The sequence below is a fragment of the Solea senegalensis genome, linkage group LG11 (assembly GCF_019176455.1).
Source record: "Solea senegalensis isolate Sse05_10M linkage group LG11, IFAPA_SoseM_1, whole genome shotgun sequence".
Taxonomy (NCBI): Eukaryota; Metazoa; Chordata; class Actinopteri; order Pleuronectiformes; family Soleidae; genus Solea; species Solea senegalensis.
Window position 1 is genome coordinate 25,414,321 of NC_058031.1, and position 18,998 is coordinate 25,433,318.

The 18,998-nt window shown below is 43.3% G+C and overlaps 2 protein-coding genes across 14 annotated transcripts in view; one reads left to right on the plus strand and one right to left on the minus strand.

The window, feature by feature from the left end:
* The first annotated feature begins 1,293 nt into the window (after nt 1-1,293).
* On the plus strand, nt 1,294-4,327 carry parapinopsina (parapinopsin a). Its single transcript, XM_044037655.1, has 5 exons — nt 1,294-1,666; nt 2,896-2,986; nt 3,070-3,307; nt 3,380-3,622; nt 3,716-4,327. Exons 1-5 carry the CDS (start codon nt 1,294-1,296, stop codon nt 3,854-3,856), a joined length of 1,086 nt encoding a protein of 361 aa, XP_043893590.1. The 3' UTR covers nt 3,857-4,327.
* A 3,037-nt stretch (nt 4,328-7,364) lies between these two features.
* Nucleotides 7,365-18,998, minus strand: part of LOC122777280 (cyclin-dependent kinase 17-like) — a 33,879-nt gene continuing 22,245 nt past the window's right edge. For 9 of the 13 annotated variants that reach the window (XM_044038423.1, XM_044038417.1, XM_044038419.1 and 6 more), the window contains 15 exons: nt 15,778-15,911; nt 15,176-15,301; nt 13,229-13,285; nt 12,718-12,832; nt 12,535-12,629; nt 12,358-12,420; nt 12,127-12,250; nt 11,033-11,153; nt 10,647-10,744; nt 10,097-10,202; nt 9,960-10,002; nt 9,494-9,584; nt 9,277-9,354; nt 8,679-8,786; nt 7,365-7,938 (listed from right to left, as the gene is read on the minus strand). In XM_044038423.1, the coding sequence (XP_043894358.1) occupies nt 8,683-8,786; nt 9,277-9,354; nt 9,494-9,584; nt 9,960-10,002; nt 10,097-10,202; nt 10,647-10,744; nt 11,033-11,153; nt 12,127-12,250; nt 12,358-12,420; nt 12,535-12,629; nt 12,718-12,832; nt 13,229-13,285; nt 15,176-15,301; nt 15,778-15,911 (1,355 nt within the window). In that variant the 3' untranslated portion in view covers nt 7,365-7,938; nt 8,679-8,682. Of the gene's footprint in view, nt 7,939-8,424; nt 8,460-8,678; nt 8,787-9,276; nt 9,355-9,493; nt 9,585-9,959; nt 10,003-10,096; nt 10,203-10,646; nt 10,745-11,032; nt 11,154-12,126; nt 12,251-12,357; nt 12,421-12,534; nt 12,630-12,717; nt 12,833-13,228; nt 13,286-15,175; nt 15,302-15,777; nt 15,912-18,998 lie in introns of all 13 variants that reach the window. The other 4 variants (XM_044038422.1, XM_044038414.1, XM_044038412.1 and 1 more) reach the window with 3 other exon arrangements.

An 18,998-nucleotide genomic window follows, 5' to 3' on the forward strand; every position in this document is an offset into this window, starting at 1 on the left:
TAAAATGCTTGAACTCCTGACCGTTAGCCAGTAGGCTACGAGCATTCCATTATAAGAGAACCACCATTATAAACTCAAAAATTCTGTGAGTCCCAGGCAGCCTGTAGGTTTCTCTGCAAATAATCACACCTGCTATGAAAGACCAGTGCCTTCTTTGGAGAATGGAGAATATGGAGAAAAGGAGAGGGCCAAGGACAGAACCTTGTGGAACATCGTCGTTGACTGGGGCGGGGTGGGAGCAGGAACCATGAATGGAGACAAACTGTTTCCAGTCGGAGAGGTAGGAGTGGAACCAGGACAGAGCAGAACCGTTGTACTATGTTTCACAGCAACATGAGCGAGGTGCATTCATGGTCTGTTGGAAAAACTGCCTCTGGAGGTTTGCACTGTTTCCCGCCACCAGTCATTCAACTCAAAGAAGGGTTCAAGGAAAAAAAGATACAGACCCGCGCCGCTGCCGCCACCTAGTGATCGGGAGGAGAATTTACCTGTTTTTGTCTGAGCTGGATTAAAAATGTCCTTTGTGTCTTTTATGTATGAAAACCCAAAAAAAGATCCTGTCTTTTATTATAATGACTTATGTTATGACCCCAGGGTAGTTACTGCTTTTTCTTTGTGTGTGTGTGTGTGTGTGCATGCATGTGAGTGTGAGATGGGTTGAAGGTGTGCATGTTTGAGAGTCTAGGGTGGATCCTGGGAGCTGATTGGTCCTGCACGGAAAGGAATTCGAATAAGAGGCCTGAACATCCCAGCTGCAGGGACTTCCTCTTTCTGCTTAATAAATCTTTAAAATGGTTTGTTTGACGTGTTGCTGGTAGTTTCTTGGGAGCCTCATTACTCGTGTTGTGATCAGGTTTTTCCCCTCTGCCTGGTCGTAAAACTTATTAACTCAAATGTAAAAAGTCATTATTTTGAGATATATATATCTTTGAGTCAATATATAGAAATAAAGGCAGAATTCGACTTCAAAGAAGAATAAAGACGATACATCTCAGGGGGAAAAAGATATTCTGAGGAAAAAAATTATTTCTGAGGAAAAAAATGATTTCTGAGGAAAAAAATGATTTCTGAGATTAGAGACATCATTGTGAGAATATTCTTATATATATCCATTCATATTCTCAGATAATAATCTAAAAATGTGGCCATAATCCTGTCCTGTAGCCTTCACTTCATCCCTGCTTCATCTCTCAGGAGCAGCTGCAGTTACTGAAAGTCTTAAGAAGCTCTCACATTAGAATGATTGCCTCCCACAATCCGGATCTTGGGATTTGGTTTTGTCAGAATTAAATGATGTGTGTGGAGCCTTCGTCCTTCTGTCAGGTGTTTCAGTCCTCTCCCACACACCTCATGGAGACAGTTGGAAACGGCTCCGCTGAGGCCGCGCCGCCTCTGCTCCTCTCTCGGGGCGTTTACACCGCTCTGGCCGCCATCATGGGGGCACTCTCTGTGGCGGGAATCGCCCTCAACGTGCTGGTGATCGCGGTGACGGTGAGACACCGGCAGCTGAGGCAGCCGCTCAGCTACGCCCTGGTCAACCTGGCCGTGTGTGACCTGGGCTGTGCCGTGTTCGGAGGCCTGCCCACCACCGTCACCACCGCCACGGGACACTTCGGCCTGGGACGAGTGGGCTGCGTGTTGGAGGGCTTCGCCGTCGCCTTCTTTGGTGAGGCCACGTTAAAGATGCACTGTGTGATTTATGTCTTCTGTGAGCAACTTCCTGTCTACACTGTTTATTATGTGATGGGTCGCACATCACCCAAGTATTTATATATACGTATATATATATATACATATATATATATATATATATATATGTATATACATATATACATATACATATATATATGTATATGTATATGTATATATATATATATATATATATGTATATACATATATATATACATATATATATATGTATATGTATATATATATATATATGTGTATGTACATAAATTCCAATGATCACAGAATTTGACAGACAGAAAAAACAACAGAAAGTTGCCACCTGGATTTAACTAAGCAAACAGATAAGGGGTTGCTGCAGTTGGTCAGGTCTAGGTTCAGCAACATTATGTCAGCTGACTACCTGAATATAATGAATAACCACATTATTCCATCAATACATTCTTTCTTCCCTGATGACATGGGCATATTCCTAGATGACAATGCCAGGATTCATCAGGCTCAAATTGTGAAAGAGTGGTTCAGGGAGCATGAGACATGGATTGGCCACAGAGTCCAGTCTTAACCCCATTGAGAATCTTTGGGATGTGCTGGAGAAGGCTTTGCTCAGTGGCCCGACTCTCCCATCATCAATACAAGATCTTGGTGAAAAATCAATGCAACACTGGACGGAAATAAATCTTGTGACATTGCAGTAGCTTATGGAAACAATGCCACAGTGAATGAGTGAGTCATCAAAGCTAAAGGCGCTCCAACCATGTGACCCTTTTTTTAGGTGACAACTTTCTTTTTTGGCCAGGCAGTGTATATACATGTATATATACATATATATGTGTGTGTATAAGCTTGTCTAGTGTTGATTTAATGTATTTCTGTCTATTGTTATTTACAGATTCATTTTGCATCATAAATGTTTTTTTATTTTATCTTTTGAAGTATTTTACATTTTGAACTATCCTATATTTACATATATGTGTGTATATATACATATATACTGTATTTAGATATCAAAACAAACTCTTTTACTCTGTAATGTAATTTTTAACTGAAACATCATGATGGATTATCAAGATATCAAGAACTAGACAAATGTGGTCAAGTAAAATAATATATACAGTGATACAATAAACCATAAAATAAGTAACTAGTAACCTGTTAACTAGCTGTTTTTTTTTTTTATTGATTATTACGTCTTCTCTTTTCTCGCAGGTATCACGAGTCTGTGCACAATCATGATCATTTCTGTGGAACGCTACATCGTGGTGTGTTATCCCATGGGAGCCGTTCTGTTCCAGACCAGGTAACGAATGAACCAGCAGGGACCAGAACCGCTTCCTGTCAATCCCTCACACCCTCCTCTGTGTGTGTGTGTGTGGTCCTCAGACACGCCGTCGCCGCCGTGGTTCTTTCCTGGGTGTGGTCTTTTGTGTGGAACACTCCGCCGCTCTTCGGTTGGGGAAGTTACGAGCTGGAGGGCATAAAGACTTCCTGCGCCCCCAACTGGTACAGCCGCGACGTCGGCAACATGTCGTACATCGTCATTTACTTTTCCTTTTGCTTTGCGGTGCCCTTCTCCATCATCATGGCGTCGTACTCGCGTCTACTGTGGACGCTTCGTCAGGTGAGTGGCCCACTCCTCCTTCTGTGGACTTCCAGATCCTCAGTCCTCAGTTTTTGCACCTTGGTCTCCTAGGTAACTAAACTTCAGGTGTCCGAGGCTGGAAGCACAAACCGCGCGGAGATGCAGGTGGCTCGTATGGTGGTGGTGATGGTGTTTGCCTTCCTGGTCACTTGGCTGCCGTACGCCTCCATGGCGTTAGCGGTCGTCGTCGACTCCAGTCTGCACGTCGATCCGGTTCTCGCCACTGTACCTGTTTATCTGGCTAAGAGCAGCACCGTCTACAACCCCATCATATACATATTCATGAACAGACAGGTAATCCCACCCTTAATCCAAAAACAGACAGACAAATATTGTCAAGTACAACTTATTAACCACATGTATGTTTGCATGTGTTTCTATTCTTAGTTTCGAGGATATGCCGTAGCGGCCATCTTGTGTGGACGGAACCCGAGGACATCCGACCCGCAGACGTCTGAGGGCGAGACGACTGTTGCCACTGTCAACAAGAGCCAGAGAGTCTCACCCAAACAATCTCTAAAAGATTAAAACTTTACAACTAGTGTCTTTTTTATCGAGGCATGAACTTAAAAGTACCACCGATATGCTGATGATATACTGATATGTCTATCGAAGCACCAAAAACCGATTTTATCATCTTTTTAAATCATTTCTATCTGACATGAATTGTATTGTATTTATTTATATATAGTCCAAAACATATAAAGATTATAGGCATGTAACAAATTTACAACATTACAGGTTTGGTATGATTTAATCTGCTAAAGTAAAGGCAAAAAGTGCACCTTAAAGTGAACCTTCATTTTGACGCCTAAAACGTTCACGTTAACATTTATAAACGAGTGATTATTCATTTTTTAAACTGTAGAATTAGCTTTTTAACACCATTGTAACAAGGATTGAGTAACATTGTTATGCTGATGATATTCAGATATATGTATAGTTAGAACTGTATAATTGTTTGCAATCTGCACTCTCACTGGGCCTTTAACGCAATAACATTTAGGAATATGAATTTTCATGAATATGAAAAATAAAAACAATTATGAGACAAAAGGACCTAAAGAATTTTTTTTTTATTTGGTGTTAACATCCTATTAACTTCTGAAGGTCTGTGCTCAAACAGCCCCCACACACACATACACACACACACACACACACGCAGACACACACCCACACCCACACACATGCCTCGTACTCTTTTGCATCGTGATACACTCCAGCTTTTGGATCCAGCATGTTTAAAAGCAAAAAACAGCGTAAAAACATAAAATAATAATAACAATAACCTGTCATCATCATCATCAGTTAAGTCAAGTCTCACAGTTTCATCATTCACAGTCATTATCCCTTCGCTAAATAAAATGCTAATCATCCTTTTACCTTGGCTATTTATTGATTACAGAAAATATTGCTATGATTTCAATAAAGAAATGATTTAAGAAAAAGAGCCAGAATGTGAACAGTTGTATCAAACCTGTACATGTTTATATACAGAGTGAGGGCTTGTCTATGTACATGCTACATATCCAGTCACACTCTGTCTTTCTGACCGCCGCCCAGTCGTCTCTTTGATACAGTACATGTCAGCTGATTTGTGTGTTTTATGGCGTGTGACGCATTGCAGGATTATTTTTGCACATTTTGTAACGACATGGGAGCGCTGGACATCGCATACTTTAAACTGAGTTTAAACCTGGGTGTTCACCTGAAGAATAAACTGGACTGAACTGACCATGCTGCTGCCCTCGCCTGGTAGACGATGGCATGTAGCATTTACATACAAAGAGAACGAATGTACGCGAGTAGACACAGACTCTGTGTCGTAAATTGTGTGAATGAGCACCTGGAGCTCGACGACAGGTACCTGGCCAAGCGCGGCAAATGGTTGGTCGATGGCGGTGGCGGTTCCTGTGGCTCGAATGACTCACTGCAACACCAAAATTCACATTTGGTGTGAAAGCAGCGTAACAGTCGTGTGCTTAAATGGACACCTGTGTTGGAGGATCGACTTTTTGGTCCTGTTGTATTTGGCAGTCGCAACATGAGACGACGAAGTGTCTGCGTCCTGCTGCTGAATCCTCAGGAGGTTTGAGTTTTTTGTCGCCCAAACCATCTGCTCCTGATGCCGGCCACAGCGGCAGTGTTTCATCTAAAGTCTCTTTTACGTACTAGCCAAGGGAATGTTACAGGTTTATGTTGGTGTGAGCAAAACCACGCCCCTGTCAGTGTTTTAGAGCCTCGCCGAACAGAGTTTACTCGTCTGTCAGTGTTTTAGAGCCTTGCGAAACAGAGTTTAATTGTCTGTCAGTGTTTTAAAGCCTCGCAGAACACAGTTTACTTATCTGTCAGTGTTTTAGAGCCTCAGAACACAGTTTACTTACAGTGTTTTAGAGCCTCAGAACACAGTTTACTTCTGTCAGTGTTTTCAGTTTACTCGTCTGTCAGTATTTTAGAGCCTCACAGAACAGAGTCTGTCAGTGTTTTTACAGTTTAGTCAAAGAACAGTTTAGTCAGTGTTTTAGAGCCTGCAGAACAGAGTTTACTCATCTGTCAGTTTTAGAGCCTCGCAGAACACAGTTTACTGCCTGTCAGTGTTTTAGAGCCTCGCAGAACACAGTTTACTCGTCTGTCAGTGTTTTAGAGCCTTGCAGAACAGAGTTTAGTCTGTCAGTGTTTAAAGCCTTGCCGAACAGTGTTTTAGAGCCTCGAGAACACAGTTTACTCGTCTGTCAGTGTTTTAGAGCCTACAGCTTACTCATCTGTCAGTGTTTCAGAGCCTCACAGAACAGAGTTTACTCGTCTGTCAGTGTTTTAGAGCCTAGCCGAACAGTTCGTCTGTCAGTGTTTTAGAGCCTCACAGAACATAGTTTACCCGTTTGTCAGTGTTTCAAAACCTCACAGAACAGAGTTTACTCGTCAGTGTCATCCCTGCAAGAACACAGTTTACTCGTCTGTCAGTATTTTAGAGCCTCACAGAACAGAGCTTACTTGTCTGTCAGTGTTTTAGAGACTCGCCGAACATAGTTTACTCGTCTGTCAGTGTTTCAGAGCCTCGCAGAACATAGTTTACTCGTCTGTCAGTGTTTTAGAGCCTCGCAGAACAGAGTTTACTCGTCTGTCAGTGTTTTAGAGCCTCGCAGAACAGAGTTTACTCGACAATAAACCGACAAACCATTTACTCTACACGGGGGAGGAGTCTGAGGAGGAAGGGGTGGGGCGCTCATAACACGACACTAGCATTAAGTCCTGAGCTCGAGGGAATGTGCAACACGTCCGGCAGTCACATGATCCTTATCTGGATTCATCACAGATTTAGAAAAAGAAAAAAGAAACACAGGTGGAGCTGGGCACAAGGAGGCGGGGCTAATGATTGATGTGAAGAGGTAAAACAGGTGCAAAGAGGACGCGTGTGTATGTGAGAGTGTGTGTGTATGTGAGAGAGTGTGACAGATGATGACATGTTCTTTTGGTCAATTATTTTGGTCCGAGCTTGGACACCCTGATGAGGTCACAAGGTCATGACGATCACCCTGATCACCAGTGGACAATAAGGTGCTAAACCTTTTCTTTGTAAACTCTTATGAGCAACACACACTTAAAGGGACAGTTCAGTGTTTTCAGTGCAGTGTGAGACATGAAGGAAACATGGCTGCAGCCTCTTTGTTTCAGTATGAGACTTCCTTTTCTGACAGGAAACTCAAGCTTCACCCCCCCACACCAAATCTCAGAAAAAAATCAGTGATTTGAGCTGCTGGTCCTCTGCTGCCTCGTGTGGTCACTTTGTGTCACTGAGGTCAATCTGAAGGTTGGATCTCAAACACTGAAGTGACAAAATAAGACATTTGAACTCAGTGGATCAACTACTCCTGTGTGTGATGTTAAAATCACTGATTTTCTCTATGGACTTTGATGTGGGAGAGTGTGTGTTTGTTTGTGTGTGTGTGTGTGTGTGTGTGTGTGTATGTGTGTGTGTGTGTGTGGTTTACAAACTTCAGTTTCTTGTTGGAAAGGTCGTGAACAAGATATTGTAGACTTCAGCTGACGTAGATTTTATTACCTTAGATTTTTGTTGAATGGCTAAAAAATCCTGTGTGAGTGAATTTAACTGTTTCACTACACAATTACATTTCAGATGAGTTTACTTTTTACACACTTCAAAGAACTGAACTATCAGAGTGTGTGTGTGTGTGTGTCTCTTAATGAACAACAAAAAAACCTTCACCTTCAGAGTCGTGTGTTTCTCTTCGTCTGCGTTCACTCCTTCATCCTCTCACTTCTGTTTGAGTTCAATCACTTCCTTAATTGCTGCCCTCTCCTGTTCAGTGGTGGTAATAGCAGCAGCGGCGGCGGCAGCGACGTGGGACAATCTCCAAAGTTTTCACGTTTTTCCGTCTATAAAGTCTTTTTAATTTATATCTTTAATAAAGTATGAATTCTTCAGCCTTAGGTGTGTGTGTGTGTGTTTTTACTGTCTTTTTCAGTGTTTATCACTCCTTCAGTGTCTCAGGGTCAGTGAATGTGTGTCACGGGGGGCGGGGCCAACTCCATGTGTCCTCCTGTCCTCAGCGTCTAAAACAACACACTCTGTCTCCTGCTCTTCCCCTGAGCTGAAACACAGAGAAATACTTTAGATTAGATTTATAAAAACACAAAACTCCACATCTGCAAAAACACACACACACACACACACACACACACACGTTGGACATTCATGACTTGAGGGGACATTGCATTGACTTACATTCATTTCCTGGAGACTTACTCTAACCATAACCACAATTACTACTGGCCTAATCCTAATCCTAACCTCAGCCTAACCTTAAAACAGATCTTTACCTTAAAATGTAGTCATTTACGTTGTGGGGACTTGATTTTTGTCCCCACAACAAGACAAGTCCCTATAATGTGACTGTGTGAACGGTTTTAGGTCCCCACATTAGTAATACCCGCACACACAGACACACAATCAAAGCTGTCAATCATCTTCATGAGTGAGTGTTCCTGTGTCCCTGTGACGGTCACAACTGCTGAGTCATGCTAAACAGGAACTGTAACACACTGCAACATCAAAACCAAACCAGACCAGGACTTACAGGCTACAGCTCTCGCTGCAAGAACCTGAAGAGAACTGGAAATAAAAAAAGTACCACAATGATTTTGTTTTCTACTCCAGTTTATACAAGAGAGAGAGAGAGACAGGCAGACAGACAGATAGGCAGAGAAAGAGAGACAGGCAGAGAGACAGAGACAGGCAGACAGAGAGAGACAGAGCAGAGAGAGAGAGACAGGCAGAGAGACAGATAGAGAGGTTAAAGGTTAAACAGACAGAGTGGTAGGTGACACTCACACACTCAGCCAGTAGAGGTGGACGACAGACTGTGACTCTGAGGTCTGTGATTGGCTGATTCTCTCTGGAAGAACTGTGAGGGAGCAGAGCCTAACTTATGGACCAGCACTTTGTACAGGGGAGGTCAGAGGTCAGGGAGAAGCAGGTCATGGGTCAGGGAGGAGGAGTTCGGAGGAGGTCAGGGAAAAGGAGGTCAGGAGTCAGGGAGGAGGAGGTCAGAGGTCAGGGAAGTATTGGAGTGTTGTGAGGAGGAGTAGGTTTTCACAAAGGTGGAAGACGGGAATAAGGAAAAGAAGCATGAGGAGGAAAAAGAGAGAAAGACAAGTGGACAGTTTATCAGCAGAAAGACACATTTGATGATATTGTTCACGTCTTCAAACTTCTCATTTTATATTTTTATTTTCCGTTTAATCTGAAATCTTTGTTGTAAAGTGAACTTCCTTTAAAACCAAAGAAGAAGAAGAAGAAGAAACTACAATAATGTTTTACTTGATCTTTTGTCTTTTTGTTGTTATTCTACATCACCACTTCCTTTCTGTCCTTCAAAATAAGAGCGGCTGACTCTCACTGATCTCAGTGTATTTTATTCTTTACTTACTTGACTCTGGATAAACGGACGATCTCTTCCCCGGGTCTTTGTGCAGCTCCACGCCTTTGACTGAGAACAAGGAGGCAGCTGCAAGCACAGTCACATGTTATTGACCACGCCCACATTCAGTGTGTGTGTGTGTGTGTGTGTGTGAGAGAGGTGGCATCAAGCAAACAGTCACACATTATAGACCACGCCCACATTCAGTGTGCGTGTGTGTACTCACTGTCGGCCAGCGTCTGGACCTGGTCTCCCAGAGTCCTGAAGTACGAGTGTTTCTGTGCGTCCTCGGCTGAAACTCGCTTTTTTGCCTCAAACTACAAAAAAAAAGGAGTTGAACAGAAATGAAAGGGACATTTCAGACTTTTTGCTCACAAATAAAAAGACTTCCTTGTGTAAACTGAAGTTTGTAAAACACACACACACACACACACACACTGCTGCCTCCATCACTAAGTTCAAATGTCTTATTTTGTCTCTTCACTGTTTGAAATGCAACGTTCAGATTGACCTCAGTGACACAAAGTGACCACACGAGGCAGCAGAGGAGCAGCAGCAAAAATCACTGATTTTCTCTATGAGCTTTGGTGTGGGAGAGTGAGTGTGTGTGTGTGTGTGTGGGAAAGTGAGTGGTTTAACAAGGGCCTTGACATTTTTTTCCAAATTCACAAACTTTCAAGGATTTCTTTTACCTGGAGAAGCATCGACAGAAGGTCGTGACCGTCGCTGTCGATTCTGTGAGAGAAACAAAGTGGAATGTTGAAACACTCGACTTATAAATCCTGCATCTCCTCATATTACACACACAGACACACACACACACACACACCTGGGGGCGTGGTTAACGAGAGGTTCTGCTTTGTACTGAGGGAAATTGTACGTTTTAAACTCATCGTTGGTGGTGACGCCGAGCCAAGTTTCTTCTGTAGGAGTCCCTGTTCAAGAAAAGGAGGAGGAGTCTATGTAGAGCACATATACATATATATGTATACATATATACTGTATACTTGTGTTTGTACAGTTATTCTCTGTATGACTCTGCATTGACTTGCATTCATGAGGACAGTTTATTATGAGTTCTTTCATTTTCTCTGATCACATAAACAGTAAAACAGTGTTTGTGATTGTCCACCAGATGGAGCTCATGTACCACAGTTTGAGAACCACAGACCTGACCAGTTTGTGAGACTTGTTCTTCGGTGGTAAAATGAGTGAGACAACAAATGTACAGAAGCCTCAACGTTATTAAAGCTGCAGCTCATTTTTGGCCATCATCCTCACCCTCGTCACAATCCTCATCCTCGTCACAATCCTCGTCCTCGTCCTCGTCTGTACATTAAGGACTAAGAACACACACATACACAATGGTGTTGTCTTACCAAGGATGCGGAATATGAGGTGAAGTTCATCCTCCACAGTCGATCCGGGGAACAACGGTCTGCCTGTGATCATTTCATAAAAGATACATCCCACACCCCTGCACACACAAACACAGGAAAACATCACTAAATAAATCATATAAAATAGTCTGTTTACTCGGCTAAGGAAAAACACTGTCACTTTAAATCCACACAGAACAAGGAATATCCTTATACTGCCCCCTGGTGGTTCTCACCAGTACAGAAACAGCTGCAGCATCAAAGAACACTCACGCGTCGCAATAAAAACACAATAAACAAGTGAAGAAAGAAATTCATGTTTTCATCTTTTTCTTACAGTAAAAGTGAACGTGTGTTTTCTGTGTTGAGTTTGTGTGTTTTCTCACCACATGTCGATGGGCGTGGAGTACTCGGTGGAGCCCAGCAGAACATCAGGTGGGCGGTACCACAGCGTCACGACTTCATTTGAGTACGTTTTGGTGGGAACAGACTTCGCTCGAGCCAAACCTGAAATCCAACATCTTTAAATCATTATGAACCAAAAACTATGAAAATATAAAGCAAAACAATAATGAGTTAAACATTTACAGAGATCGGACCAACAATCATCCACCTGCAGGGGGCAGTGTTGTGGTAAGAAGTCAGAATTTTCCAACTCTTTTACAGCTAATTTCACGTCTGTGGTAGTAGTTCGCAGTAAATCAGTCGTAGTATTTAGTTTGCATCAGCAGTCGTTAAATCCAGTCCAAAGTCGCAGTCAAGTATTTAGTTTCAGTAAATCATCAGTCGTAGTATTTTTGCAGTAAATTCTTAAATCAGTATTTAGTTTCGTAGGTAGTAGTAAATAAATCAGTCGTAGTATTTAGTTCGCAGTAAATCAGTCGTAGTATTTAGTTCGCAGTAAATCAGTCGTAGTATTTAGTTTGCAGTAAATCAGTACTAAGTAAATCAGTAGTATTTAGTTAGTAAATCATCAGTATTTAGTTAGTAAAACAGTAGTAGTATTTAGTTAAAATCCGTAGTATTTAGTAAATCGTAGTATTTAGTTCAGTAAATCGTTAGAGTAAATCAGTAGTATTTAGTTTGCAGTAAAATCGTTCAGTAGTTAGCAGCTTGCAGCACATCAGTTGTAGTATTTAGTTAGTAAATCAGTCGTAGTATTTAGTTCACAGTAAATCAGTCATACTATTTAGTTAGCAGCACATCAGTTGTAGTATTTAGTTCGCAGTAAATCAGTCCTAGTATTTAGTTCACAGTAAATCAGTCGTAGTATTTCGTTCCGACTTCCGTTGAAGTCAGAGCAACCTCACCAAGCCAAGAATATGGCATTCCAAGATGGCCGCCACTCACACAAACATTTATCGCTACTTTTACAACAAACTGGAGATTTTCAAAAACTTTCAAGGACCTTGGTTTTGTTTAAATTCACAAAATTACAAGGACTTCAAAGAGCCGTGGGAAGTGTGTTTAGCTGCAGTACCAAAGTCAGCCAGTTTGAGTTCTCCTCGGTCGTTGATGAGCAGGTTCTGAGGTTTCAGGTCTCGGTGCAGGACTTTCCTGCGGTGACAGTACGCCAGACCTCGTAACAGCTGGAACAGAAAGATCTGCGACAGAAACAACAGTCACATGACTCTGTCTCTATTGGTGTATGTTTTAAATAAAACATGACATCATTTAATAAGCCCCTCCCCCTCAAAATGACCCAGATTACCTTGACGTTGTGAACACTCATGATGCTGCCACAGTCGTCCATGTACTGTTTCAAGTCTTTTTCCTGAAGAAGAAGAAGAAGAGGAGGAAGAGGAGACAAGAAAAGGATTTTATTAATAATTCCATTAACTCACACGCACGCACACGCACACACACACACACACACACATGTCCTCACCAGGTACTCAAACACCAGTGTGAGACACTTGTCCGTGTGGATGATGTCATGAAGCGTGACGATGTTGGCGTGTTTCAAGTCTTTCAGGAGAGACACTAGAGGAAGGAGACACAGAGGACGCAGAGGACACAGAGTCAGACACATAAGGACCTCCCCTCACTGTTCACACACACGCACACACACCTTCTCTGATGGCCGTACAGGGGGCGCCCTCCTCGTGCTCCAGCCTGATTTCCTTCAAAGCCACTAAATTGTCCGTTAACTTGCTGCGACCCTTGAACACTGTGGCGTAGGTTCCCTGCAGAGACAGAGGGAACACAACAGATTACAGCTAATCTGAGACGTTTTAGGGATTTAAAGGGACAGTTCAAACACAATAAGACATGAAAGGTTCTTTTAACGTACACCATCCAAAATTTAGAAACCACTCACTGTCTCACACCAAACCCCATAAAGAAAAATATTTGTTTTTAGCTCACGGGGGGACAGGAGCTACTGGTCCACTGCTGCCTCGTGTGGTCACTTTGTGGATAAACCCAGCTTTACAAAATAAAACATTTGAAGGCAGCATTTACTGTAAATGTTTGTTTACAAGGCCACTAAAACTTTAGTTTAAACTTAAATTGGCACTTTTTTTATCAGTTATATTATCGTTATATTAAACAGGTCAAATATTTCAATTTGATTCTCTCACCTCTCCAAGTTTGTCCAGTTTGATGTAGGTCTCCAGTTTCCCAAAGCCGATCTCAGACTAGAGAGAGGAGAGGAGAGGAGAGGAGAGGAGAGGAGAGGAAACAGTGAAATATCACTGAGCATATTTATTTATTTGTTTATTTAGACTCAGTGCTGATGATGAAACCATTCATCCATGTTCTACCACTTTATCCTCCACAGTCACAGGGGGCGCTGTGCCAATCTCAGCTGACAGGGCGATAGGCGGGGCCAGATGTCTCGTCAGCACTGGCGGCCATCTTGCCACAGTCAGCTCGCTCCCCCATAACATTGTGTTGTCTTGGTACATGCACTTTTTAAATAACCATAACGTGATCGATGTTTGATTTGTTATAAACATCAGAGATGTAGTAATGACACAGCAGACTTATGAATAATTATGTTATGTTCTAAAAAAACAGAATAATATGTAAAGATTTCTCTTTGCAAATATACATCAACAAATCCCCCCCTGTACTTATGAATAATTATAACCATGGCTTGTTGTTAGTTTCCCAAGTTTTCCCAAACATTGCACAGTTTTCTCTTCTCCATCATCCAAACCTCGTCACCAGTGTAGATCTGTCACTAAAATGAGTCCGGGGTTTCCGCCAGACCAAAGGTCCCGTCTGCTAAACTTAGGAAAACCAGAACTTGAAGAAAGTCTCTACGCCCCCCCAGGGTGCCCTGCTCCACAGTTTTAGAAAGTCTGCACTAAAGTGTGAAAGTAACTGAGTGTTGCAAACACCAATCGTAGCGAGTCTAGCCTAACCCTTACCCTGTTAGGTGTGAAAATGACCTCAGACGCCAGCAGAGGTCAAATCATCTACGCTGAAGTGAGTGAGTAACATAATTAAATTGATCACATGCCCTGGTGACATTTGTTAGCGTAACTAAAGAAATCGGTGTCCGGTGTCAGGCAGCAGCAGACGTGCAGCATCACACAGTAAAACAACTGCAACAGAACCTGGTTTGGTATCGATTTTCTCTCGTGGCCGTCGCCCATCCACGATCAATTATTCAGCAGCAGCAGCTCAGTGAGACTCGCTGCTCCGTCATCACACACACACACACAGCGTTCACTTAAAGATCGCTACAGTATGAGTCATATTCACCCATTCATACACACTCACTTTAGGGCTCCACAGAAGCCCCTAACTAAAACTCTTAGGAAGATTGAATTCAAAAATACACTGTGTATAAATAAGTGTTACACTCACAGCGTTAAGTGCAAAAAATGTCACATTGAAAACCATTGAAATGCAGTTTTTTTTAACTCACTTCCATTGAAGCATCATTCATGCATTTTATTATATCTGGGTGTAAATCTGAGCTTTTGTCTTGGAAGTGATCATTTTTACTACTCTCCACCAGATGGCGTTGTTTTTGGCCACATTCGGGGTATGGAGAAAAAACACTAGATGGCACTATCACAAGCGTTGCTGCTAATCATTGACCTAACCCAGACTGCTATAATATACACTTTGTATGTAGTGTATTGAAAATAATTCATATTTCCTGTTTTTTAATCTGAAAACACGGTGACATCATGACAGAAACCTGGCATTTAAAGGGTTAAAATCTTTGATTTGACTTTGATTTTGCTCAATGAAAGGAGTATGTATAATAATGTATAATGTTTTTTTTGTGGCTTGCTTTTAAAATGTGCATTTTTTTGTACTTAATGATAGGAGTGTCACTAATATTCACTGAGGAAGTGACAGGGTGAATCCAGCACTGTCTCACACATTCATGTCCATCATTCATCTCCTGCTGAGTCATTGTATAAGACACAGCTGTGTATGTGTGTGTGTCAGTGACATAACGGCCTTGTCAACCATATTCTCAGTGAACGTTCAAGTTACTTTTGTTTTACCACAAAGCAACATCAAAAGACACACACACGCGCGCACACACACACAGCACTGACCAGTGAAGCTCGTCGTAGTCTGCGACTCATGGGTTTGTCGAAGGGCGGACTGTTCATCGCAAACTTCTCCAAATATCCTTCAGGTAGTCTGATATCAGCCGGGAGAGACAGACGCTTGTTTATGTCCTGAAACACAGAGGAAAGGAAGGAAGGAAGGTTTGTATTAATATAGGTTTATATTAATATAGGAAGATTAATATTGTATTTAGAACGTTCTGTTTAATGTATCAAATCTATGCTGTTCCCTCTCCCGCAGCAGTGGTGGCTGTCAGAGCTGAACGTGTGTGAATTCAATGACTTTCAGTAAACATCAGCATATGAAAAGTGAGTGGAGGGCAGAGCGCCACCTGTTGCTTACTGCTTTCATTTAAATACAAAACAACTACACAACTGCCACTGTACCCACAATGCATCACTCCTATAAAAGATGGAGGAAGAGAAGATCTCCCCCGCCCCCATCATGTGTCCCCCTCAGGAATCTGTCCTGTCCTCCTCCTAGCATGTGGATGACTCTCTACCACAGTGCTATCCTCTGTGCGCCTGTGTGTGCGCCTGTGTGTGAGTGTGTGTGTGTCCGTGTGTGAGTGTGTGTCTTCATTCACTTCATTAGAGATGCGTCGATGGTGGTTGTTCCTCATCCGGACCCTGACTGGACTCTGGACCTCATCAGACGACGTCCCTGACGCCTGGTCGCTCTCTCCGTCTGAACCCATCTTCACGTTCTCGTGTACGATACCTGTGACACACACACACACACACACTCAGTGACATTGTACAGAAGGAAAAACAAAACCTGACCTGAATATTTAATATTAAAATATTTAATATTAAAATTCCCTTTTTAACTCTGATTGTATCGTCGTTGACTCTTTTATGTTCAGTGTTGTTTTCGTCAACGATGACGATGACGAAATTATTTAGTTGACACCCCTTTTTTTCATGACGATAACGAGACGGTGACGAGATGAACATCTCATGTTTGACGACGGAAACATGACGAGTCGCGTGTGATTTTTCGTTGACGAGACGAGAATGGACGTAAATGTCAGTGTGTGTGTGGTTTGTCAGGCGTTCAGAGTGCACGACATTTCTGCTTATTGTGTGCGTAATCTGTCAATCAAAACCTAAAAATGACTTGGTCCGTGTTTCAAGACGATTTACGCTCCTCGTCCTGGTGACACAACATGGTCGGGGTGCACTGAGGACAGTCTGCTCCGATCAACAGTCACCCCGGGCGAGGTCCGGGCGGGGTTCGCTGTAAACCACCTTCGCCCGGAGCCCTTCCAAGCCGACTAAAACTGACTAAAACTTTTTTGAGTTTTCTAAAACTATCACATATAGAAATGACTAAAATGTGACTAAAACTAATAAGCGTTTTGTTGCCAGCTTGTAATCTTCAACCTCTGACCTGAATTCTTCCCAGTTGTTTGCGAGGTCGCCGGTCAATTTCATCTATCCCGGTGGTGGTATTGCAGACGCCATTGTGTTGCTGATGTCTTCTTCTGTTATTTAGCTACTCGACTTGGTCATTTACTTCTGACACCATGTTTGTGTGTAATAAATCAAGAGGAGACGAGGAGTGTGTCTATCACAAGAACTGTATTAAGAACTCTCGACAGAGACATAAACAAACGGCACTTCCTGCTTTCAGTTGGGCCATACCATTTTCATGTAAACACCAGGGAGGGAAAACTACTACTGTAGAACAATGCCATAGCATCTCCCCTTTTTTAGATAACAGCTTAACTCATGATAACCCTTATTGCACTTTATTGTTTAACTGTGTTGCAGTTAAGTAAAAAAAAATGAAAGAATACATTCCAGGTTGTTTCCACATTACTCCAGTTTTTTGGGTTTTTTTTTTACATCACACAATAAAAAAACAAAAATTGGACCAAGCATTGAGTCCAGTCTATAGGTTCAGTCTGTTTGGCACCTTCACCAGCCTGCCGCTGGCCGTCCTGTGCCCTGATGTAGGAGGGGAATCACCCATGGGCTGGTGAAGTGCACTCTGCCCTAGCAGCCTGACTTCCTGTGCCACAGTCCACGACCTTATCCACTGCATTTCGGGGTGGACTACTAGGTTGTTCGACAGACGGGCTGCTTTGCTGCTCGGGGTGGCGCCCTGTCCCCCCGACCTATGCTGGTTGCAGGTCCACCCGGGTTTGCCGGTAGTATGTTCCATCCACATCCACCAGGTACAATCTGGGAGCCACCTGCTGCATGCAAACTCCTCTTCTCCACCAGCCCGTCCTGTCCCCAGGAAATGGCTTCATTCTTCATGTCCTGGCCAATGCACAGCTCAGGCAGGTCCCTGGCTGACCTGTAGTAGCAGAGCTTAGCTGTTTGATGTTTGACCCGCAGTTTGTCTGGAACCCCAGTGACCACACTCGGCTCCAGGAGTGTGTCAGCTACTGGGAGCGGGGTCCTCAGTCTAGGAGACATTACTCTCTGTGCTGGGCTGCTGAACATGCCCTCCGTGGGTGTGTTCCTCCACTGTAGAATAGCCAACCATGGGTCATTGCCTGCACAGGCCGCCTTCTTATACAGATTCTTCACCATCTTCACAGTGGACTCTGCTTTTCCATTACATTTCAGATGTCTGGGTGAGGACTTAACGTGTTCAAAATCCCATTCCTTTGCAAACCTTTTGAATGTTTTGCAGTCCAAGTGGGGCCCACAGTCTGTTATCACCCGGTCCGGCTGCCTGTGCCTTGCAAACTGGGCCTTGCATCTCAGTACTGTGGTCTCTGCTGAATGAGCTGCAAAGAGGAACATTTCCCAAAAATAATGAATAATGAATGAATGAATAATGATCTGCAATAAGCAGAATGTTTTTCCCTGCCTGCCTGAACAAGTCCATACTCACAATCTGCCACGGCCGCGTTGGGAGTGCATGTGACAACATTGTTTCACGCTGCTGCTCATGTGAGTATTTGTTGCAAGCTGAGCACTGGCTCACGTAGTCCTTGACTTCCCCGTGCATGTTCGGCCAGTACAGCATGTCTCTCGCTTGCCTATAGCAAGCATCTCCTCCCACGTGGCTGGCATGAATGTGTTTCAACATTTCTGATTCGTACCCTATTGGCTGTCCCTCCTGTAATAGGCAGCAGCCCAGTACTTTCTGACTTGCATCACTCTGGATGGTGACTGGCTTAGTCACATCGTAGTATCTCAGGATCGGGGCCGCTGTGACCAGATGCTTGATCTCTTCAACTGCAGCGTCATGCCAGCAGCCCACGTAGTGGCTCACACACGTCCGAGAGGTGTGGGGTAAACTTCGCCAGGTAGATCACAAAGCCTCTCAGTCTCTGTACTGCTTTGGCGTCTGTGGGGAGAGGCATATCCTGAACAGCCCTGACTTTCTCGGGATCCATCCCGAGCCCCTTTGCTGACAAAATGTGTCCATGAAATTTGACCTAAACTGTAGTTTCTTTAGACTCAGTCTAAGCTTGACCTCCCTGCACCTGTCCATGAGCTCTAGCAGTTTCCTATCATGGTCTTCCATGGCTTCCTCATCTGTGTCCCCAAACCCCACCACCAGTATACCGTCTGCAATGGGTTCTACGCCCTTGAGCCCTGCCAGTAGGTCATGCTGTTTCCGCTGATATATCTCTGGGGCCACCGATACCCCGAAAGGCAGCTTTAACCAGCATTTCCTGCCCCAGGGCGTCCAAAATATGGTTGTGTAACTGCTTTCTTCATCTAGCTTACACTGTAAGAAGGCATCACACGCATCTACAAGAGTGAAAACACGGGCCTTGGGCAGTTTATATAAAACATCCTGAAGTGTTGGCATTATGTAGTGGGACCTCTTCAAAGC